General features: G+C 41.6%; 2 protein-coding genes across 6 annotated transcripts in view; one reads left to right on the forward strand and one right to left on the reverse strand.

Moving 5' to 3' along the window:
- Positions 1–13,304, reverse strand: part of LOC148677460 (uncharacterized) — a 28,141-nt gene extending 14,837 nt beyond the window's left edge. The window contains exons 1-11 of one of the 5 annotated variants that reach the window (XM_088633404.1): positions 13,059–13,304; positions 12,752–12,871; positions 12,586–12,656; positions 10,872–10,983; positions 10,222–10,296; positions 8,557–8,645; positions 6,047–6,206; positions 5,871–5,954; positions 5,243–5,307; positions 4,078–4,155; positions 739–799 (exon numbers count right to left, since the gene is read on the reverse strand). In XM_088633404.1, the coding sequence (XP_088489530.1) occupies positions 739–799; positions 4,078–4,155; positions 5,243–5,307; positions 5,871–5,954; positions 6,047–6,206; positions 8,557–8,645; positions 10,222–10,296; positions 10,872–10,983; positions 12,586–12,656; positions 12,752–12,778 (822 nt within the window). In that variant the 5' untranslated portion in view covers positions 12,779–12,871; positions 13,059–13,304. The other 4 variants (XM_088633440.1, XM_088633414.1, XM_088633430.1 and 1 more) reach the window with 4 other exon arrangements.
- Positions 13,305–14,552: 1,248 nt separating this feature from the next.
- Positions 14,553–21,684, forward strand: exoc1l (exocyst complex component 1 like). Its single transcript, XM_088633454.1, has 3 exons — positions 14,553–16,101; positions 16,786–16,916; positions 19,991–21,684. The coding sequence occupies exons 1-3, from the start codon at positions 15,981–15,983 to the stop codon at positions 20,249–20,251; spliced, it is 513 nt and encodes a 170-aa protein (XP_088489580.1). The 5' UTR covers positions 14,553–15,980; the 3' UTR covers positions 20,252–21,684.
- Positions 21,685–22,068: the final 384 nt, after the last annotated feature.

The following is a 22,068-nucleotide window of genomic DNA, read 5'->3' on the forward strand; positions in this document are numbered from 1 at the left end:
CACTGAGGCTCAGTAAGATTTATGGCCCGATCATCCTTTTATGGCCTCGTACACTTTTCTTTGAAACATAATAACTCTGAAACCGTTTCATTGCTGTACAACAATATTTCCAGACAACAGGACTTAGACATCCCAACAGAGCTCTCTGCACCTATTGGGAATGTTCCCGTGTTGAATATTCTGATGTTCTTAGGCTGTCAAAGTTTTTCCTGCAAGCTGTACAGTACATACAGTATACTGTTTTACTTGATATATAAAATCAGTTTTTACTGATGGAAGAGTTAGATTCATAGAATAACAATTCAGCTACAGAAAATGACTCATGAAGCAGTTCATTGTCATGAGTCATGGGTTCAATGAAAAAAACATTTTACTGTAGATGTGGTGAAAACAGTATTTTTTTCATTCACACAGAGGAAACTTTGAAGAGTTTATGCCTTGAATGTTGCCAAGCTCCAGTGTTTTTAATGGCACACTGTTGCCATCTGACTGCTGGGAGACTTCCTCTGGTCCAGTGGCCACCTTGCTTCTGGAGTCTCATGCCTTTTGACAGCAAGATTAAGAGCTCATGGACAGATTGTCCTAACCTGCATTTCACAAAGATGTAAAACTAGTTAATCCATAACAATCATGATGATCAAGATCCACTGGAGCAGTATCAGATGTTTATACCAGATGAAATAACTAATGTTGTGTGTGAAAACCCTTGATGCAATATTCCTGGGACATAATACTTACAGATATGACAACGACCATGAAGGGAGACGCTGAGTTGTTGAAAAGAATAGCTTCTCTAGACCTTTCAGAAAAAAGGAAAAAATACTTTTACTACCATTATTTTTCTAAACACTGCAATATTCAAGACTGGTGGATTCGTAGCAGAAATGACTCATTTTGGGGGGTTGTGTTTTCAGTGTTACATATATCATTCAGATATATGACTAAATTGAAGGTTAAGTAACCTTTTTTAGATATAATTTGGGCTTTGACAATGAAAAGTAACCTCAAGGAATTGGCAATGAACTTTGGCAATTAACTATTAATGCTTAACTGCAATTAATGCTTTTATTGCAGTACTGAGAGATAGCGGGTTATTAAGGGCCTGATTACCAAAAGGTTCTTTTATTAACGAGGTGCATCTTCTCCATTGGCTCCCCACTGGATAATTCCACCTCTGTACGTTTCTACAGCTGCTCACAGTGCTAGTGCCTCAGCTTGCTCCACATCTGCCGGTGTGCCTGAACTCCCAGAGGCGATCACGGGTTTGCAGCTTCTCCTCCTTCCCAGCCCCATGACACCAGCACATTGGAAAAACACATTTATTCCAGAACAGACTGGTGAGGGGTGGAGCAGCAGTAGACACCTCGTGTTCGTACTGTGTCTAACTCAGGCTTGCATGTCTGTTCCTGCTCCGCGGAGCTCAGTGTGTGTGTACCGGGGGTGAAGGGTTCAACATCTCACCGTCAAACAACATGGAGGGTTTTGGAAAGTAACGGGGCGATAAAATAATTCTAGCAACAGAAGCTTTAGTAAAACTCGTTTTGGAGCTTGAAATCTCTAGTCTCTGGAATAATGTTTTTTCTCTTTGCGGTGCGAACAGTGCCTGTAAACTGATCGCAGCAGTGTGTTAATTGATTCAAGAGAGTCCACCCCTGGGATCTGCGGACGCTCCTGTCGCTACGTCATTGAAGTGGATTTTAAGACATTGGATTTATTACAGACCCAAGGGGACTCCCAGCCCAGTACCAAGCTTTCCAACTGCTTGCTTCATTATCAAGGGCCTGACACACACACACACACACACGCACACACACACACACACATATTATTTGAACCTCACATCTCCAATGAAGACCTTTAGGTTTAATTTAGGCTCAGTGGAGGACCCCCCGAGTGGGGGAAATCACAGAGGCTGGGCCAGCCACCTCGTTACCTCCTATGGCTCCCAGTGGGAAAACAGTGCCTGGACCCCCGGTCCCTGAAATTAGATGCTGAGTCTCCTGGTGTCGCTACCAGCCAGAGCTGCTTGAGAAGCACCGTGCCGGTGGCCTGGAGGGAGAGGGCTGGCAGGGGGAGCCTTTTAAAGCACCCAGCACCCGCATTTTCAGAGAACAAGTGCTAAAGGACAGGGAAGATAAAGATGTGCGAGACTCTGCACAGGACATGACGTCTTCCCCGCTAACAGGCGATGCAGTGCGTACAGTGCACTGTATGTCAGAACCGGATGAGTTCCGGTCACAGTGCGTGCAATCGGTCCCTGGATTAAAACCCTAAGCACTCTTCCCTGGTTTACCTACCTGTTGCACGTCATTAGAACCAAAACATCAAGAGCCAGACTGCAGCACGAGCACCACTGCTGGTGATACAACGTCATTGAAGGTTTTCAAGCATGGAAGGGGCGTGTTCTGTAGGACAGTGTATCACAGAAAGCTCTGAAGGGGATTGAATCATTCAGAACTAAAGAATCCTGCTGAAATCATTTGAACTTGAAGATACTATTGGAATTGTTTGGACCTGAAGAATCCTGTCTGAAGGGTGTTCCTCCCCATAGTCTCAACAAGCTAAAATCTGATCTTGTTTGATAGAGAGCAGGCCCTTGATATTTCTATGATTACTCCACACTGCAACAAGGTTCCCAAGCTCATTTGAACTTTTCTCCTTCATGAAGCACCTGGATAAGATGTTCAGATCAATTAACTTCTAGCAGCCGAGCTCATAAAAGCTTGCCCTCTCTTTTCACTGGTGTCCAACAATTCACATCCTTCAAATCTCAGTCGGATGTACAGCTTCAGTGCCAGCTTAAAACTTTGCACACCACAAAATACATTGTAGCTGCATGGATGTCATAGCGAGAAGCTCAACATTATGGTCAAATTCTAGCAACGATGAGATGGGCTGACAGATATAGAGAAATAGTTCACTTATTAACTTGGTGTTAACTCGCCTGACTGAGGAAAGGACAACACTGACCGAAGATCAGCTCTGTCACACACACCCCTCACTCACGAGGAATGAGGCAGGGAGGCAGCTGCGAGGGTGCAGCTGGAGTGGAGGGAGAGGGGCTAGAAAAGATGCCATCAGAGTTTTTGGCTGCAAATGAGTATTAATACGTAGAGGAGCGGAAGTGCGAGATCAGAATTGAACCCCCTGATGTCTGTTCCGGATCTCCAGCAAAGACAGGCTTAGTGGAAGTCTGATTTTTTGGTTGTGAGACGTTTTGTGTTGTGCTCGCGAGCAGTGAAAGTGCGAGGCTGTAATCACAATCTGAAACGCAAACTGAGCAGTACTGGTGAGGCGGGGGGGGGGGTTGTCCTGGATGTCAGAAAGCTGCCCCCTTCACCCTCTGGGACGCCAGACCACCCCTCCTCCCCCTCCTGCTGGCATCACGGGACGCTGGCAGCCCTGAGTAGCTCCCACCCCACTCTGGGGTTCCAGCTCCAGACATCTGGCCTCGCTAATTAAGTGCTTAATTTTATTAAAACCAATTTTGTGGTTAAAATAGTTATTTTATACCATTAGCTTCATCTGCACTTACAGATAATATAATCTACGGAAGTGCTTGCTGTAGCCCTCTCTGCTGTTTGGACTGTAGTGATCTGTGACATGAGCTGTGGGTTTAAAATTGTGATTAACTAGTGTCGCAGCAGCTGCGTGTCTCTGTATCTGTGCTGGCAGGGTTTAGTGAAGAACTTAAGGCATGTTTGATGTTTGCTTTGGCTGCTGTTATAAAACTGTATTATAGTTATTATTCTAGCTTTGTTTGGTTTGTGCAAATCAGTTTTAGTGCTGTAATGTGAATGCAAGGGATTTTTTCACAATCTTTCACATAAATGCGTTAGAAACAAAACATCTTTATAACTGTAACAGTACAGCATCTCTGTGGAATCTACAGTTTTACTTTATATGCTTAAAAATTCAAGTCTGCAATATACATTTTTTGTGACAACAAACAAATCACAAATATCATAAGGATTCTCTTCTTAATGCAGTCTGATGTGCACAAAATACATTTGAGTTGATAAAGTTAAACTTTTTTCCCACAGCAGGAGCTGATATAGAATGATAATTCACAAAAACCTGTAAAATCGCAGCAGAGATCCTTGAGCCAGGAGGAGCAGTTTTTCAGCAGACCACGAAGAAAATAAGGGCAAATTACTGTTTGAAAAAAAAAAACAATATTTAGTCTACAAACATTCATACATACAGTAGTTTAATTCACTGCTACTCTGGAAATGACTACAGCTAATTATACTATTTTTAGACTTTTTTTTCTGCTTGTGGTTCTTGGATAGTTGTCCTAATTCAGATTTCAAAAGCAAACTCGCGATACATTAGACATTCTGGTACATCAGTGTATTTGACAATGCGGTTTTTAAGATAATGACACATTACAGACCAGTTATGATGGAAATAATTCATTTGCTGGTGCAATAAAGAGCAGGCACGTGCTTCATGGACAGTTTTGGCATCAGAAATTCATGCTATCAGTATAATACAGTGACACAGGGTAAATGCTGCCATCTAGTGTACAATAAAGGCTATTTCGAATTGCCAAAGTCTTCTACTCATAATCTCGGAAGGAGCACAAATGAATAAAATGGAGAACACATTCCATGGAGTGTGTGGCATAAATTAATCTTCCCCATCCAGGAACCAAGCCTGAATTCAAGGGGTAATTAAAAGACATCTATACTTTATCAATTTAAGGAGAAGGAAGCAAATCCCAGCATCCAACAAACACCCATAATAACAGCGGAGAGAATATGCCAATACCACACCGACTGGTGCCCTAGGCTGGACTCGAACCCAGGACCTGGAGCTCTGGTCGTAGAGCAGCTGTTAAGTGCTTAGAGCCCATAACTGCAAGGATATGAATTCCAATTCTGCACAGGGAGGCACTAAAGTGCTCCACTCATCACTCTACTAAAATGCTCTGCATAAATGTGTCAGCCAAATAGAATTAATAAAAATACCTCCACACCACCGTGACTGCCTGTATTAGTGATGTCGAGTTAAAAATCAAGTAATCGACAATGAAAACTCAATGACTGAGCACACAAATGTCTCAGAACCAGCTGACATGCCTTATTATTCCAAACATGGTGTGCTGGTAGCCATAAATACGGAGAAGAACCAAACGTTAGGAGTGCAGTAACTGACATAGTAGGTTTTATTGATCTGAAAGCACCTCGACATTACAGGAAATATTCACTACAGGAATGAAACATAAAAAACGTGGTACCTCAGTTCTTCCAAAATGGTATCATAGCGAACCTGAAGGAAATTTCTGAAAACGTTGCTCAAGTCCTAGAAGAGAATTTAAATGTATTTCAGGAAACAGATTTTTAATAAATTACTTAAATGAAAGTATTATTTAAATTCATAGACCCTCTCTGACTGAATAAACATATACCCTGTGCCCATCCTATTCTCCACCAGAGCAATTTTAGTTACTTAGTAAGTCCACTTCTTTTTCTAAATGAGTATTTTTACACTTGATCCCAAATTAGTATAAATTCAGCAAGGAGAAGTGAGTTAATGGGCTTGGACATATGAGGAATTTGGAGGTGTTAGCGATCACCTTCTGATCAGCAGCGTTCGTTACCAGAATGTTTCCAGAAATCGGAGGAGGAGGCTGAGGCAGCCCTGTAAATTTCTCTGCCGTTCAGTTTTCTCTGAGTACAGCAGGAATGAGGTATTTTAAAATGTTCAGATGGGGGGCTGTGGCAGAGTGTGTTGGCAGAAGAGGAATAAATTAAGGTAAACTCCATGCTGAAAAGCAGAAAGAAGAAGCACAACTTTCAGCTGTTGATCTATGTCATGTCTTGCTCTTTCCCCCACAGTTAAAAAGTTAAAATACGGTATGGTACCTCCTCATTTAACAGCAGAAGCTTCACCTCTGTCTGACAAGAAACAGTTGTTTGTCGACAACATCTCCTCAAAAGACAGCTTTCCTTGAACAACAGGGATCGTGTTACTGTTGAGTCCTTGAGATTTTGCTGTTCTGTTTTTTTTAAATTCGCATTTAAAGAAAAAATTGTCTCACCCCAAACACGTCTCCTTCTCTGAATTCCCTCACTGTCTGAAAGGAGGAGATTCCCCGACTTGAGACCTGACAGACTCTCTCCTGCAGGCTGCCGGAAAGCACAAAGTAGAAGGCCTGTGGGCGCTGGCCTTGTTTGAACACAGTCCTGTTTGCTTCGTATCTAGAAAGAGAGACATTTAAAGCTTAAAGTCATCTAAAAACCTGACTTTTCCATTTAAAAAGAGGAAGGAGGATACACAGGAACTGCCTCATTCAAGGGTACGAGGTGTAAGATGACCAGGGGACGGGTCATTTATAACCGGTATTTCCGGAACGAAACACTTAATATTCTTGATATAGACCTGAGCAAGATGGCCGCCAAGGAGAACCAGCTGACCCGCTGTTGGAAAAGCCCTATGCAGCGAAACAATGAGACACAGGTGAGCTACATCGGGAAACAAAATATAAATGACCCTTCCCCTGGTCATCTTACAGAGGGTACAAGGGTTGTGTCTGCAGCAGGGCCTCGAACCCAGAGCCTGTCAGTTACAGTATGAGCCCAAAGGCTCACCCAGTATGCGATCCCATGTCCAGTTATCAGAAGTAAAAACCAGCTGTGTGCCAGGGGGTGGGGCTGCTGCAAAATGGCTGCCAAATATCAAAGCAGCAGATAAGCTCTACACAAATGTCAGGACTATAAGCAACACATTTCAAGAAACAGAAGCTGCTGCATCAGCAGGCGATAATGATATAATTGGAGTGATGGAAACAGAGGTAGCAGGGAGCGAAGGAGACCAGTACAGCACTAGTGGAGACACCGTGTTCAGAGAGACAGGAAAGGAGCAGCAGTGTGTCTGAAACAGGGCTTTCAGGTCCAGGAGCCCAATCTAGAGGAATCAGGAGTCAGACCTCCAGAGAACTCAAAAGCCAGCATTAGGAGTTGTGCTACAGCTTCCCAAGCTTCAGTGTCAGTTATAAAGCCATCTTAAATAGCGACATCGAGGATGAGTGTGTAAAGGAAGAGTCGACAGCGTGGGAGATATTAATTCTCTTCACCTAGAACGGACGTCCGCAGCCCAAACTCCAGCTCCAAGTAGAAAGTGTCAGGCACCATGTTGTTTGCACTACTGGTTACTGTGTTACAAACATCAGTGCAGAAATGAGCAAACAGATACATCCCTGGGCTTACAGGGGTGCCCAGCACTGACAGGCCATATCAGCTGAACCTTCTTAGTCTTCAACAGAGAAGACTAGGAGGGCAGCTGATTCTCAAACTCCCAATCCTCCAAGGCTTTGACGAAGGAGTTTGGAAGCCACAGCGAACCGGGGGACAGGAGATACCAGTGGAAACATCAGGAAAGCACTTTTAAAACGGAGAGCAGGAGGCGCTTCTGTGCGCAGAAGGCTGTGGGAGTGGAACAAGCCACCAGCCATGATGTTAGTGCTCATGCCCAGCTTCTTCCACAGAGCGAGTGGATGAAAGATTGAAAACTCAACACAACTGAAGGGCCAGAAAGGCTCTTCTCTCTTCCATCCCTCGCCATGCAACTCTGTAATATCCCACACAGAGCGTTCGTTGGCTTCACATCGTTCTGCTGATTTAATTTGTGGTTCTCAGCCCTCCCATAATTATAGCAAAGGGACAACCACAAGTGTTCTGACTTATAAATCTATTTGGATCACTTATTTCATTCAGTGAAGCCATAACTGTGATGAATGGAACCCACAAACATGTTGTAATGGATCATGTTTAAGTTCCGTAGTTCAATTAATGTGATGTAATACATCAAAGTCTTCAGAAAGTATAAACCTGGAGTGCTATATTCAGATAACACCAACACTACTGACACTTACACATCTTTTATATTTTACAGACAATGTGACAAAACAATAAACACGGCAAACAAAATGTTAGGATAAATAGTTAAAAGGGATGTGATTTTTAGATTGTACATTGCTCATTGAGTACAGTTTGTACAGTTTAGGTCACCACATTCCGAAAAAAGGATTTGACTGCTCTGGAATCAGTCCAGTCTTATTGGACCACCCCACACAGATCAAAGGAACTGAACATTTTTATTCTTGAAAAGAGATGAGTACAAAGGGACATGTTGGAAGTCAACCCAGGTCTCTCGGTCTGAACACACTCACCAGCACCTTTTGTTTTTCAAGAAAATCAGCAAAGCCTACAGACTGTAGGTCCTTTCACTGAGGGAAAACGCACTGTCTAGCATGCAGCTGAACGTCCATACAGACAGTCTGAGTTGCTCGTTGACCTACAGTAAGTAACTGTAATGTGTGTTTGAAGTGTTTCCAAGCACTTGTCAAGGGTAACTGCTTCTCTTCTCACACTAATCAATGGACATGAGTGGTGCATGAATAACACACGGAACACGTCTTTAGAGACACATTCAATGAACAGTGATTTATACATTTACATTTTACAGAATACAATTGAATATAAACACTACTTTTGTTTTTAATGGCCTTATTATTTCTACCTAAAAATCGAATATGTAAGTTGGACTTACTGTTGGTATATGGCGGCTTTGCAAATATCATGCTGGACACAGTCTGGAAATCTTTCAAACGCTTTGATTTTGCACAGAAGAGCTTTTATCTGGAAAGAAAAAAAATGTTTTAATTCTATTTAAAAATAACATATATTTATTCTTACCTGTTATAACTAAGCATCCCTTAAACTTGGAGAGACCACCTAGTGTGGACTATGTACATTCTGTATAGTTAATATAATGTATCTAAAAATGTGATCATTAGAAACTAAAACAGGTCTCAAATGAGATCCATCCAGATGTTTCTTGAAAGAAACCAGCGTTTGGCTGTGTCTTTCTTTCCAGACTCTCACAGCCCAGCGAGGAAAGAGGAAAAGAAGTCGAACTGCATTTGAAACTGCAACAGAAACTGCCCGGCCACATTGTTGAAGCCGATACCCTGGCTTCCCTCAAGAAGCAGCTGGGTGAGACCCTGGGATCGATTAACCACGAACTACCTAACCAGCCAAATGAGCTGAATGGCCATTTCTCACTTTTAAGCTTTCTTAGGTGCTTGTATAGATTTAATAGATAAACCGATCGGTTAGAAACACCAATAACTTCTATTCAGAAGAATCGGCACACAACAAAATTAATATAATTAAAGGGTGGAGCAGGTAGTCACTGTAGAGCAGGGACTCTCAAAGTCAGTCAAGTTGGTTTTTATTCCTCCGCAACTCTTACAAGTTTGATTGAACTAGTTACGAGCATGAGTGGAGAAGGTAAAGCAGAGCTTCCCAGGTATTCGAGAGGTAAAGTGATTTAAAGAGATTTCTAAAGCTCAGAGGAATCTGACCCTCCAGGACAGAGGTGGGAACTCCCTGCTTTCAACTAAGTCATTCATAAAGAGACAATTTACAGTGACAACACACTCCATATAGTAGCCCCATTCATGTGTCTGAACACAAGGGAAGCTTTCAAAGCTGCGGAGGTTTTGGGCTTCTAATATTAGGTTACTAATAGGCTCAGTGTAGACACCTTCAGCAAATTTCAAATGCTGCAGTGTCACCAGTCTCCTGGGCAGCACGTCCCTTCGTTTGCAATGATTTACGATACACAGGCAGCCCTGTGCTCTAACAAGAAGAGTGATCATTAAGGCACGCTCTTGTGCTGTTGTCTTGGGTTTATGAGTCCTGTGGGGGTTTCTTAAGGCTTGCAATGCTGTCATAATGTTGGAAGCGAAGAGCAGTCTCTGCCCAGGATGACTGAATTCAAAACAGTAAAAAAAAGACAGCAACAATATTATTGAACATTAGTCATGTGCAGATATAGCAAAATGGAAACAACAAAATTAGTCATTTTCAACCATAACTTCTAAACGTGCTTTGCCAGTAGAGCGTTTCATTTGCTCATTTAAACACAAGTGTCAGTTCTCTGACAGTGTGAATGTGCCACACTTTCTTCAAATGTTAACTGACTTGACTAAGTACATATCCCACTCATTATATGAGTAAACATTAAGCTGTTAACGGAGGGTTTAAATGAACAAATGAGGTTTTGTGCTTCAGTTAAACACAAACATACGAAATACAGAACAAACTTCACCTGCAGTGAGACTGGAGACTGCAGTGCTCCTGCACAAAACATCGCCCTTGATTTGCTCAGCACTAAGAACCTGTGCTAGTCTGTAAAGTTTATTTTTACCTCTTGCACATCGTGAGGCTGTCTTTGTGAAGGGAAGATGGAGAGCAGGTTGTCTAAAGGGTCTCTGTGTTTCCCCTGCAGGAGAAAGGAATGCAGCTTAAAGAAAACGACAGCCCAATCTTGAACACGCTTGCCAAGGAGAAATCTGTCAACGTTTCATTCCTGTATCACATCATGTTCTGCAAAAAATGATGTGGACTTTTTAAGTCATTTCTTTCAGATAACTCAAGAGTGACACAGATGACTCTTTACAATGTCAGCATTGCACTACTGCTGTGCTAGGCACCTTCACGGACAGGAGAATTTGTAAGAATTGTGGGCCGCAGGAAGAGAACCCTGCCTTGAGTCCACTCCTTCATGTTATTTCTTGTTAGATTAACAGTTGGAACATTGATGTCCCACACTTGAGCGAGGCAGGACTGAGAGCAATCGAACAGACAGACACCCAGTTCCAGAATGGAACCCAGGACCAGCAGGGTGGCCATTCTAACTGCTGCAGTACTGTGCTGGCTCTCTCTGAGATTGCGTTGAATAATTTACATGCAGTATTCCATCTCCGTGCTGCACGGGAGAGAGGAGTTTGTCGGTGCTGTCAGAACGAACACAGATACAGCTGAGAGACCAACTGGCTTGAGCCGCCCAGGACGTACAGGGCTCTTTCTGGTGAAATCTGCGATGTTGAACAGGAGCTCTCTCTCCGGGTCCACTCTCATCATCAGCTGCGTTTCAGCCCACTGCTGCACACTGCCAGCTCCACAGTCCCTGCAAACAAGCACGACTAGAAGGCATCAGACGTCAGGGCAACACTTAATTATTTGTTTAAAGTCTATCCATCTTCAGCCTGTTATTCCTAGTGAGGGAGATGACTAAAATAAAGTTTAAAATAATCTTCCTGTCGTCAGAAGCTACTAGCAATCCCTTATTTACTCCTGTGATCCTACATGATCACCTGGCTCATACAAGAAATGTTAACATAACAAAGGACCTAATTGATCTAATGAGCCAAAGTAAAACATCTCCAGGTTGAGTTAATGTGCAACTCCTGCTGTAAAGGTGATGAGTCAGTGATTGAGACAGTTACTAGAACTACAGCACAAACACTATTTCACCAGTCTTTTTGCAGGTTACCATAAATTTATAAATTGAGCCTGAAATGTACTGTAATCTATTGCTTTCTTTTAATTTCTCAATTAAAGAGTGCATGGTCCTATTGTATTTTCTGTTAACTGTACTTCTTTAGGTGTATCATTAAATTATACAGTATGTAAAGTGCCTATAGAGTGCTCTTGAAAGGTGCTATATAAAAATACAATGGATTGATTTGATGGACAGTGCAATAATAAAAACAAAATGATGCTGTTTATGGTACCTGACACAAGTCAGAATCACAAGAAAGTCACGGCCACTTCGAGCCTGAATAGTAGAAGCACTTTCAAGTACCTTGAAAGTATCATTTTAATCGTTTTCCATTTGAGACGGAAAGACAAGAGGAAAGTTTGAAAGAATTCATACTGCATGTATTATTAATGGGAGTCATGCAGTTCAATCTTTACATTTTCCATTTCAAACCCTAAGAAGACCATTAGGAACTATCTTTATATTTTGAAAGCAATGGCTCTTGCTGTTTGCTGAGGGGGAAACTGCACTGCATGGAGGTTTTTTTTCTGCAATGAAAGCAGTTTCCTTTTCCACTCTCAGATATACTTGGGGCTCCAAGTCGGCAAGGAAGATGAACCCTAATTCCAGGCTCTCCATGACAACACAGGCCTGGGGGCTGTTATTTCTTCATGCTCGTCATGGGAGCACCCCATCGCCACCAGCAAGCAGACCTGTCCTTTATTGTAGGAGGGTCTCATTGCCTCAACCATATTGCCAATCATCCCTCAGACCAAGCAGGCTACACCCAGAGTTACCACTAAATGCCTCTTCTTGAGTGCAGTGCTGTTGTTGGTATTCATCCATATCTTCCAAACTGCAACAGCAGCTGCTTCAGGATGTGTGGTATACAAGGAACCCTTGTACAGGTGTTGACTTTCCCTTTCTTTGAAGGAATCATGATTAAAGGCAAGAGAAATAATGATAAATAAATCACTGAGTCTTTGAGATTAAATGTGTTGCATTATTGAAATCATTGATTTGCAAATTAATGCTTTGAAAGATGTTCTCTTTTCTCTTGCCAAGAAGAATGAACGATTAAGAGCTTCTGTAGCACTGCTTTGAATTTTTCTTATGTCCTGGTGTTAGAAATACAATATTATTTAATCTTAAGAAAAACTAGTTAAAACAAAGACATATTTCCCTCACCTTTTAACTCATTTAATATAGAAATACAAAAGACTACACTCTTCAGTTAAATATACCCACCTTTTCAATGCCTGGTTTATCGCACAAACAGTTTTCACTTTCCCAGCAATTTGATGGAATTTTCCATAATCCTGTTAGAAGAAGGGAAAAAAAACAACAAGGGGGAAAGCAATTAAAATATTCTGGCTGGTGTTAATTTTTTCAAGGGAAAATTAAGTTATTGTACCTTAGTTTTGAGGCCAGTGGGGTCCATCTATGTTCTGGACTCGCCGGTCTTACAGAAGTGAACTGCGAGCTTGTTCAGTCTTTCAAGGAAAAGACTTGATCAGCCTCTACTTCCCCGTTGCTTCAACAGAAGAAAGAAAGAATGCCCTTTCACAGCCCAGTAACTCTACCCTGTATCACTCATGTCTTAACGCACACCACCTGCGCAGCTTTTGTTGTGTTCTTAAGCAAACAGCAACCTTCCTGCTGTGGGTCCAGTGACACAAGAAGGAACTCATTTCCCATAAACACATCGCATATGATATTACCTTTGCCAAAAAAAAATTCCTCCGGAAGCCTCATTTTTCACCGTGATTTACTGATTTCAAAGCAGTCCCTTTGTGTATCACACCTTTCCGGGTCAATACAAACATCACCACAGCAAAAAGGAACTGTTCCAGCGTCGGTGTAATGATTTTCTTTCAGGCGCGTACAGTCAGTGGAAGTGAAGTCCCAAGTCTGTCATCAGGACACCGAGTGCGAGACGTGATGGGCAGAAGATCAGGCAGGCACTGGACAAGCTCTAACATGTAGCTGCTGAGTTATTGCACAATGACATGAAGGCATAAGCTGTGAACCGGGGGAGGACTGCCAGCGTGCTGGAGAGATACTTGATTGAGCAAACAGACTCACCGCTCTGCTACTGTATGTGTTTCCAAACCAAGGAGCAAGACTTCTCAAGACCAGGACCACCACGATTTCCTTGGTAGGCCCGAAAACCAATTTGTCTTTTTGCAAGGCTCGGTGGTTTTGTGTGAGATCTCCACAGTAAAAGGTTCTTATGCCACATGTGACTGAAAGCCAAAGGGAGCTGCAATTAATTGACGAACTGGTGTAATCAGGTTCGGAGGCGAGCAGTGTGGGGTATGATGTGTAAATCAATGTTGTCGAACTCTAAGCACAACCTGCGTTGTTTCATTGTGTGGAGTTCTAACAATCAACAACCACAAACTCCGACAATTCTGGCTCGGGATTTTGCAGCTTTGTAAGCATCATATGTCAAAAATATTTCCCATGCATAGAAAATCTGCTTTTTGATTATGCATGTTGTAGTCTACTTCGGACAAGTAATAATGTTTTACTTGGCTGATGCTTTCACCCAGAGCAACTTACATTTGTGCGGCTGTGCAATTTTAACCAGCAGTGCCCTGGCTGGGATCTGAACCTACAACGTAGCCTTACATCTCCATGGAACTGCTCTGTTTAGTCCTGCTGACGGTGTGAGGCAGCGCAATTTATATGAATGATTTATGGAATATTTCTTTTGCCCTCAAGGCCTTTCATGTGGACCATGGCTTGAACATTTCCAGCCACTATCGATAAGCTGAAGCCTGTCCCAGAACCACAGGATGAGACTCCAGTCCACTACAGAGAAAGAGACAATTACGTGGAAACCCACAGAAGCAACCAAGATCAAGCCATCTCCACACAGACATCTGGAGTGTTCCTTTTGTGAAAACAAGCCTTCTGCACCACAGTGCCACCAAGTGTTGGACACAGGTAGTACAGGCATGACCTCAGGTGATCATAAGAGCTTCAGTAATGCAATAGGATACCATAATACAATACATAGTGTTGGCACAAGGTGCATTTTGGATAACTGTTCATCTGCTGGTTTCATATTGCCTCCACTGGAGCTCCTTTACTTTAGTCAGTAAGCTACTGCTACTGTACTCATGCAATGATATATAGAAGATTTCAACTTTCTGACTGATCTGCAGTTACAAATGCAGATCTTAAAGTACAAGAATGTGAATACAATAAAAAATACTTGGCAATATTACCTCTTATCTTTGGGACTTTAAGCTATCAGAAAAGCTGTTTAAATTCCCTTAGATGTCAGATATTGCAGAACTGCAAGAGTTAACATGTAAAATGAAAACAAGGTTTTTTACCAGTGACATGAACTGTATTTCTGTCTGTTTAACAGTTATCCCTGCACATCAAGTTCTCTTTGTTCTTTTGATTTTAAATGAACCTCTGGGCATGACTGACAGTGAGTCAATGCTCCCAGCCTCATCAAACCCCAGGGAGAAACTTCAGAGCTTTGGGATTCATGGACACTGAGAGTCCGGACAGTGATGTTGACTTAGCTCCCTGCTCCTCGGTGGCGCTGCGCTCTCAGGTGAAGAGTGCTGGCCTGCTCATCGTGGTCATCATGATCCAGAGTCCTGGAACGTTTGATGATCCCTGTAATTCTGTTTCCCAGGCAGCGGTCCTGCCAGCTACAAGAGGACCCCAGTGGAATTGTTCACACTCCTGCAAGAGCTGAGGGATGACAGTCATAGCCGTGCTGAAGAACTGATCTCTTCCTTCCTTTAACATGCCATCCAGGGCAGGGTCTACTTGCTGGGAAATGTATTATTGATGCCATTCTCTGTCTGTGTCACGAATAGGCAACAACGTGCAGTGTTTGGATATCCCTTGTGAATATCTCTCATGACGTGACAATGATCCCTTATGATCCCTTATGACAGTTAAACCCGAAGCACCTCAGAAAACCAAGAGACTCAGTCTCCTCACAAGGCCACTCCTTACAGAGGCTTAGAGTGAGCTTCACTGGAATCAATTTGCAATCCCTGTATTTTATAACTTTAAGTGTTCGCTTCTGCACAAGCAAAACAGAAATAGAACAGCTCCAGGCAATTTTTAGGAAACTGAAGAGCTGGGAACTGAAAATTAAAATCTCCAGCACTAAAAAGGCTTGAGTTGAAAATTTCGATTCCACGATGGTAACTTTTAAAAGGCTTGTATAATTTTGCTGCAAGAAAACCTTTTATGATAATCGACTTTTTTTCGAGCTCTGAAAGTTCAGAGCTATTAATGACGTGCCTTCAGGAATTACGGCACTAAATCCTTAATGGAAGACTCCATCAATCAATACGCTGCCAGGCTTTCAGTGATTATAATGGAATCTAATTGAAGCTTTAATAATATCTGTTCTGGAAAAAAGAATCCTGCTAAACTACTCAGACGTAGCTGCTGTATATTCCTCTGGGGACACTTTTAAGAAAAGGACTCATTAATCACACTAAGTCAGAAGTGTGTCCTTTACTTCACAAGCACTCCGGCTACATTCAGACTGTATAAATGACTGTGCAACTGATATTTTGAAAAGAGAAGTAAAACAACTTGTGGAGTAAATTAAACTCTGTGCTCAACACGGTTTGGCCCCTCGCAGAGCTCTGGAAATGTCGTCCTTGTTGAAAGAGGAAATGCAGAAACGGCTCTTTAGACCCGAAGGACAGAGGCTGGACGAGTTCATTGAAATTGTGTACTCGGCACAAGGGAGACACTTTCTCTGCGTGTCGGGTAAGTAAGCCATGAACACTAAGAAAAAAACGAATTTGACTGAGATGTTTACGCTATTTGCGCGATATGGCGTAGAAATAACATTCGCTCGTGTGCTGTGGGTGAAAGAAATGAGGAAAAAGAACATTATGTTTGTTACCAGGATAACAAAATAATTAAATGAATGGCCTGGTGCTTTAGTCGATTGTAATTTGTTAAATTGGAAACTAAATGTCCTGTAAGTGAAATGAAATAGATGAAGTAGATAAAATGCACACTCAATAAAATTTAAGTTAAATATATCTTCACGATGATGATCAATGAAGTTATATTGAATTAAAATAGATTATTAGTATATTGTAATCTCATGCAGTCAAAAAATATTTGCACATCACAGAACAATTACCTTGCTTAAAATTGAATCATTTTAAAATTATTTAATTATTTTAAATATTTTTAATTATTTTAATTGTGTGTAAGCTGCCTGGAATACTACTATGGTCCCTACTGGTCTAACCATTTTAATGCCGCGATAATCACACCTTGTAATTGCGATGGCTCAGATGTAATCTGACAAGAGATGTGTGTTCAGAAACACAGATGTAAAATTGTTTAAAAAGGTTTCACTCACAAAAAAGAAGACAGTACATTCTCAAACACATGTTGTCCTTCCTAACGGTAATTTAATAAATGTGTTGGTTTCAGTGACTAAAGGAAAGGACGTCCTGATATCGCTGGTGAAATACGTCAGGTCGGGCTTGGACGACACCTATGAGAAGATTCAGTCCTGGTTCCTCAAGGATCTGGTCTTACTTGACGGGAGAGAAGCCGACACTGTAAGCCTGTACACTGCTTGGGTTATTCCATATGAAAGTAATAGAAAATATTCATTTTGTCCTACAGGTTATTATTATTATTATTATTATTATTATTATTATTATTATAAAACAATGGAGTTTGTGCTTGAGTCTATTTCGTTTGATCATAAAGAATCTCAACAGCGATTCGACGATTCGGAGCTCAGATGTGAGGATGTACAGTTCGGGCTACTTCCCTGAAATATTTGACGGCGTATTTCGAGAACTACACTGCAACGAGTAATTTACAGGCGACTATTTCTGTGCGCAGGCATTCTTTGTCTAAAGCGTTACAGTTCGCCTTTTTCCATGAGTATGTAATGTCGATTTTCACAGTACTTTTACTGCCTACAGGAAGAAAAACAAGGAAACGTTTACAGCCTGGGGTACCCAGTCCAGGTGCTGGGGACCCACTCGTCGGCTCGTTCCTATCACTGCTGATCTCTCGATTTCAAAATCCTCAAACACACGTTGCTTGGTTGGAACCTTCTCAGGATTTTTTTTCTATTCAAAGATTGGAGATCTTAACATGACTAATGAAACACGATAGTTAGAATGCAGCTTCCAGCTGGTGTAGGAACAGAACACAAATAAAGAGCTTAAATTACACCGATTATCGGGTCTATCAAGGGGTCCAAGTATTTGGTTGAGGGCTCAGGTGGAACAACACCCAGCAGAGCCCAGGACCAGAATGGGGAACCCCTGCAGTATGTGCTCTTTTCCAAAACTGCAAAACCTGAACACCATTAAAGTGCGTTTAGTTCCTGCAAGGCCTATACAGTGCTTATTACACGTCTGCTTGGCTGTTTGGTCCAAGGATTTGCATCCAGCATACAGTATATATCATCACCAATCACAACTCCTGCAATACTTCCAAAGACTGTACTTCCCTGCACTTTAGTGTGGAGATGGGCACATCACAGTAAATTTGAAGAAAAAAAGTCTCTGGTGTAAATTGTTAGCTACTCGCGAGCAGGAGGTTTCAGGAGGGCATTAACTGACAGGCTGGTAACCCTAAAGGAGTAAACCGCGCACAAGAGCTGCTGCTGATGGCCTTTGATGTGGAAGGAAACGGAGTGGAATTTCCCTCAACATTCCTTCTGTACAAGATAACACTCTGGAGAAGACAGATATTTCAGTCGTTACAGCACAGAGTACTCCAAGCTGAGTCCATGCTTTATGTTATGAGAACTTTTCTTTTTTCAGAAAAGTTCAATTACAGTCATATTTTCTACCCCCAGAGCATTGGCAAACCTGGCTGCCTAAAAACAGATCGACGTCACAGCACTGTAATAAGGGAAGTGAATACGATTAAAGCTGGAAAAGGATCGTACATCCATTTTTTTTCTTACAAAGAAAAGGCAAAAGGTAGCTTTTGAAATATTGTGTATATGCAAACAAATAATTCATATTTACCTTGATTAACTAATTAGCTTGATTCAGTAACAATATCGGGTCTGTGTTGATGAAAAATTACAGAGGAAGTGCACTGGTCACCAGTCCCTTAGGTGCTGCATAACAAGCATGCATTTCCAACTCCGCAAGAATGAGCAATATTATTCTGTGGTACGTGCAAAAAACAAGAGAAACGAAATCAAATCTTTCCCCTGGTTTATCTGGTTTCTTTTTTCTATTTGGTACAGTGGTTTTACTCCTAATGTCATCTTTCTATGAATGTCATGGGTGACAAAATAGAGATTTACAGAACGGCAAGGAAAAGGGACAATCGGGTTTATTGCTTTTCCGCATCAAGGCTCCTCAAATGCAAAAAAAAAGGTTTTTGCCTACCTAGGGATAAAGCACAAAGTGCAAGTCATGTCTTTGATAATTATGGGAACCAAAGCAATTATCCTTTTTGAAGCTAGCCACTAATGAAGAATTGATGGAGGAGACAGGGCTCTGTGGTTAGGCAGAGAGAGACAGTGCTCCCAGCCGATTCCTCTAGCACTCTGTGCTTCTCTTCCGTCGTTTGGAACTATTAGAATGAGACAAGTATGCCTTCCCATCTAATAGTGATCTAATGCACTCACTCCTCACAATGATCTGGTGAGCCGCCCTGGTTAAAGTAATATTCCAGGGTACTGCGCTGCTTCTTTACTGCTGAGGTTGGATTCTCACTAGAATTGATCAGAGTTCCAATTCACGAACATTACATTAAGTTATTTTTTTTTCTTAACACTCTCTGTAACCCTGTAGCATGAATTTATTTGATGAAATTTGTTTGTTTTGTTAACTCTTGTTTTAATAATATGCTTTGTGATTTCTTTTCCACATGTGCAGTGCTTGCTGAGAAACCTGATTGAACTTTCATCATCAGTAATCTTCATTCTGACTAGAAACTGCTAGAAAAGTCTTGTTCTTTATCAATACATTTTATGTGCTAATTCTGAGAACCTGTAAACATATTGGTTATATTATATACGTTTATATAACGGGGACAGTTCTTTTTTGTATCTTTCATATCAAGGCTCCTCAAATGCCAAAAAAAATGTTTTGCCTACCTAGAGATAAAGCATAAAGTGCAGGTCATGGCTTTCTGTTTTACATTAGACAGATGTTATATACTATCAGGTGGTTTTCCTACCCGCCAAATTCTGGTAAAATGTGCCAATTCTAGGCACAGCACTAGGTAAGCCTTTTCAATCTAATTCGGTTTCCCAGAGACCAGAGACCAGTGCTTTGCTGCAGCCAGGGTAAACCAGGTTAAAACCACTGTGTAACAGGCCTGTCTATATAAGATAAGATCACTTTATTAGCCATATACAATTTCTTGCATTAGGAATTTGTCTTTTCACATACCCCAGCTTGCTCTCCACGAGACACAGACAGGGAGAGAAGCTTGGGGTCAGAGCGCAGGGTCAGCCATTGTACATCACCCCTGGAGCAGCTGGGGTTAAGGGCCTTGCTCAGGAGCCCAACAGGGTAGGATTCCTCTGCCAGCCACAGGATTCAAACCGGCAACCTTCCAGCCACAGGCACAGATCCTGAGCCACAGAGCCCCCAGTACATCTGTGTGAAATCTCTAAGCATTCCTCCCTCCTCTCCCATTCCAGGATGACCCGTTCTTCGACATGCACTTTGACAAAGTGCACAAGTTGGAGGCCCTGAGCTGCGCGGCCAAGTACTCCTTCGCTCGCTGCCTGACGCGGCTCAGCGGGACCTACTGCCAGAGGGAGCTCAAGATAGCGAACTTCGACATCACCTACATCGAGCCCACATCCCTGTCGTCCAACAGAGGGGACTGCATGGTGATCATGCAAATCTGCTTCTATGCTTTCAACCTCGTGTGCCTGTCACTGTGTCCCGTTTCCTAGGCGGGCTTCCAGACGGCAGAGCTCCGGTACTCCTCAGTCAGAAATGTCGCCCCTTCTCCATGGGGCTCAGTGTGCGGGAGTGTCCAATACATCAGCCAAAGCCTGGAAGTGAAGGTGTTGAAGAGAGACAGGAGGGACGTGACGTGTTTAACAGTCATGTCGTTTCTTTTCAAGATTTTTGCTTCAGCTGAAATCTCACTTGCAGTACGGACTCTGACCCTCTGACCCCTCTCTGCAGTCTGCAGTGCAGTTAGCACTATCACTGCTGGTGGGAGCCTGAGAGAGGTGTCTGTCACTGTCTCTCATGACAGAGACTGATGGCCTCTGGCTGAAGTCAAACTGGGCTGTAGTTCACTCAGTGCACCACAGCAGCACCTTCAGTCGGGTCACAGGGTATAACACAGTGATGTGTCAATCTCACGATTTGTTAAGGTTTTATAAATGCGATGTACAAGATAACAGACTGTGTACTGAATCATTGCATATTCCCCTTCTTCAGAAGAAAGCTTTTGGTCATCTTGTTGTTCATTTAGCTTTTTCGGGTTGTAGTAGGATGAACAACGCAGGAAATTAGGATTCTGCTTTCTTTCTCCTTTCTCAAGCAATAGGTTAAAGTCATCATTAGAGAGGCCACTCTGGTGCCCACAACACATGTAAACAAAGTGAAATAGGAATGCATTTGCGTATATGCTTTGTATGAAAACCATGAAAGATTTGATTTGTGTGTCGTGTCCGCAGACGAACTGTGGGCAGGTGAAACTTCTGCTTTCATGTGTACATGTCCAGCTGACCACAGTGAAACTCAGCTCACAAGTAAGAGCTTCTTGTTTGCTTGTGACCAGGTAACACATACAGTACACTCCCATGTGAAAAACGCATACATTCAACATATTTCTAAACTTTTAACACTATGTTTTAATACCCAATAACAAAAGAAAGTCTACAGTTCTGTCTCATATTAATAGCTTGATCGGAAATACAAATTTCTCTTCACTTTCCGGCACTTTTCACTGTTTTTTCCTTTTGACTAACACTTGTAGAGTTAGTAAAGTTATGCAATGAAGTTATTAAGTTAATTAATAAAAACACTTAGATTTTCAATTTTATTATTTATTTTCTTTCTGATGATTTGTAGTTATTTTATTTGTGTTCACCAAAATACAAATGCTTTTAAAAATATCTGAAAATATTTTAAATAATTTGAAAATGAACAGTTGTCTACGTAAGTTGTATATATACATTTCAAGTTTTTTAGAGCAAAAATAATAATAAATAAAAACATACCTATTTCCAATTATTAAATTGAGTAAAATAACTTTGTCATTCATGTGGATTTACTGTGTGCAGTGCTTGTGATGTACAGTACCTGTACTGAAATGCTTGGTCTGTTTGAAGTGTCTTATAAATAAAGTAATCCTCTCAGTTTGTGTAAATACAGTATAGAATTTAATCGAGAAACTGAAGGTAAAAGATATTACTTTAAACCAGAATAATTTGTCAAATTTGTATATATTATAAAGCATTTTTAATTCAATCCTTTTAAATGTGCTTTATAAAATATACTTGTTGTTATTGTTATTATTATAAATACATCCTTAGGTGTTTTGCAAATGTTTTCTAAAGCATTAAAAATAAAACATAACTAAAAAAATAATCACGTCCTACATATCGATTAAGACTGAAATTGACCCAATCTGAGGGGCCTATATCTATTACTGTTGTCTGTGTTGCTTTTATTATATTGTGACGTTCGGTTACAGAAAGCAGCTACTGTAGACTTCCTCTACCTCCCTGAGGGTAAAAGTAGGGATAATGAC

The sequence above is a fragment of the Lepisosteus platostomus genome, chromosome 1, assembly GCF_059453375.1.
Source record: "Lepisosteus platostomus isolate fLepPlt1 chromosome 1, fLepPlt1.hap1, whole genome shotgun sequence".
Taxonomy (NCBI): domain Eukaryota; kingdom Metazoa; phylum Chordata; class Actinopteri; order Semionotiformes; family Lepisosteidae; genus Lepisosteus; species Lepisosteus platostomus.

Bases quoted from the DNA above. Each gene is read 5' to 3' on its own strand.
- exoc1l (XM_088633454.1), top strand. From the start codon at position 15,981: ATGTCGTCCTTGTTGAAAGAGGAAATGCAGAAACGGCTCTTTAGACCC. The intron at 16,102-16,785 runs GTAAGTAAGCCA...TGTTGGTTTCAG, and splicing joins ACACTTTCTCTGCGTGTCGG to TGACTAAAGGAAAGGACGTC. The intron at 16,917-19,990 runs GTAAGCCTGTAC...CTCCCATTCCAG, and splicing joins ACGGGAGAGAAGCCGACACT to GATGACCCGTTCTTCGACAT.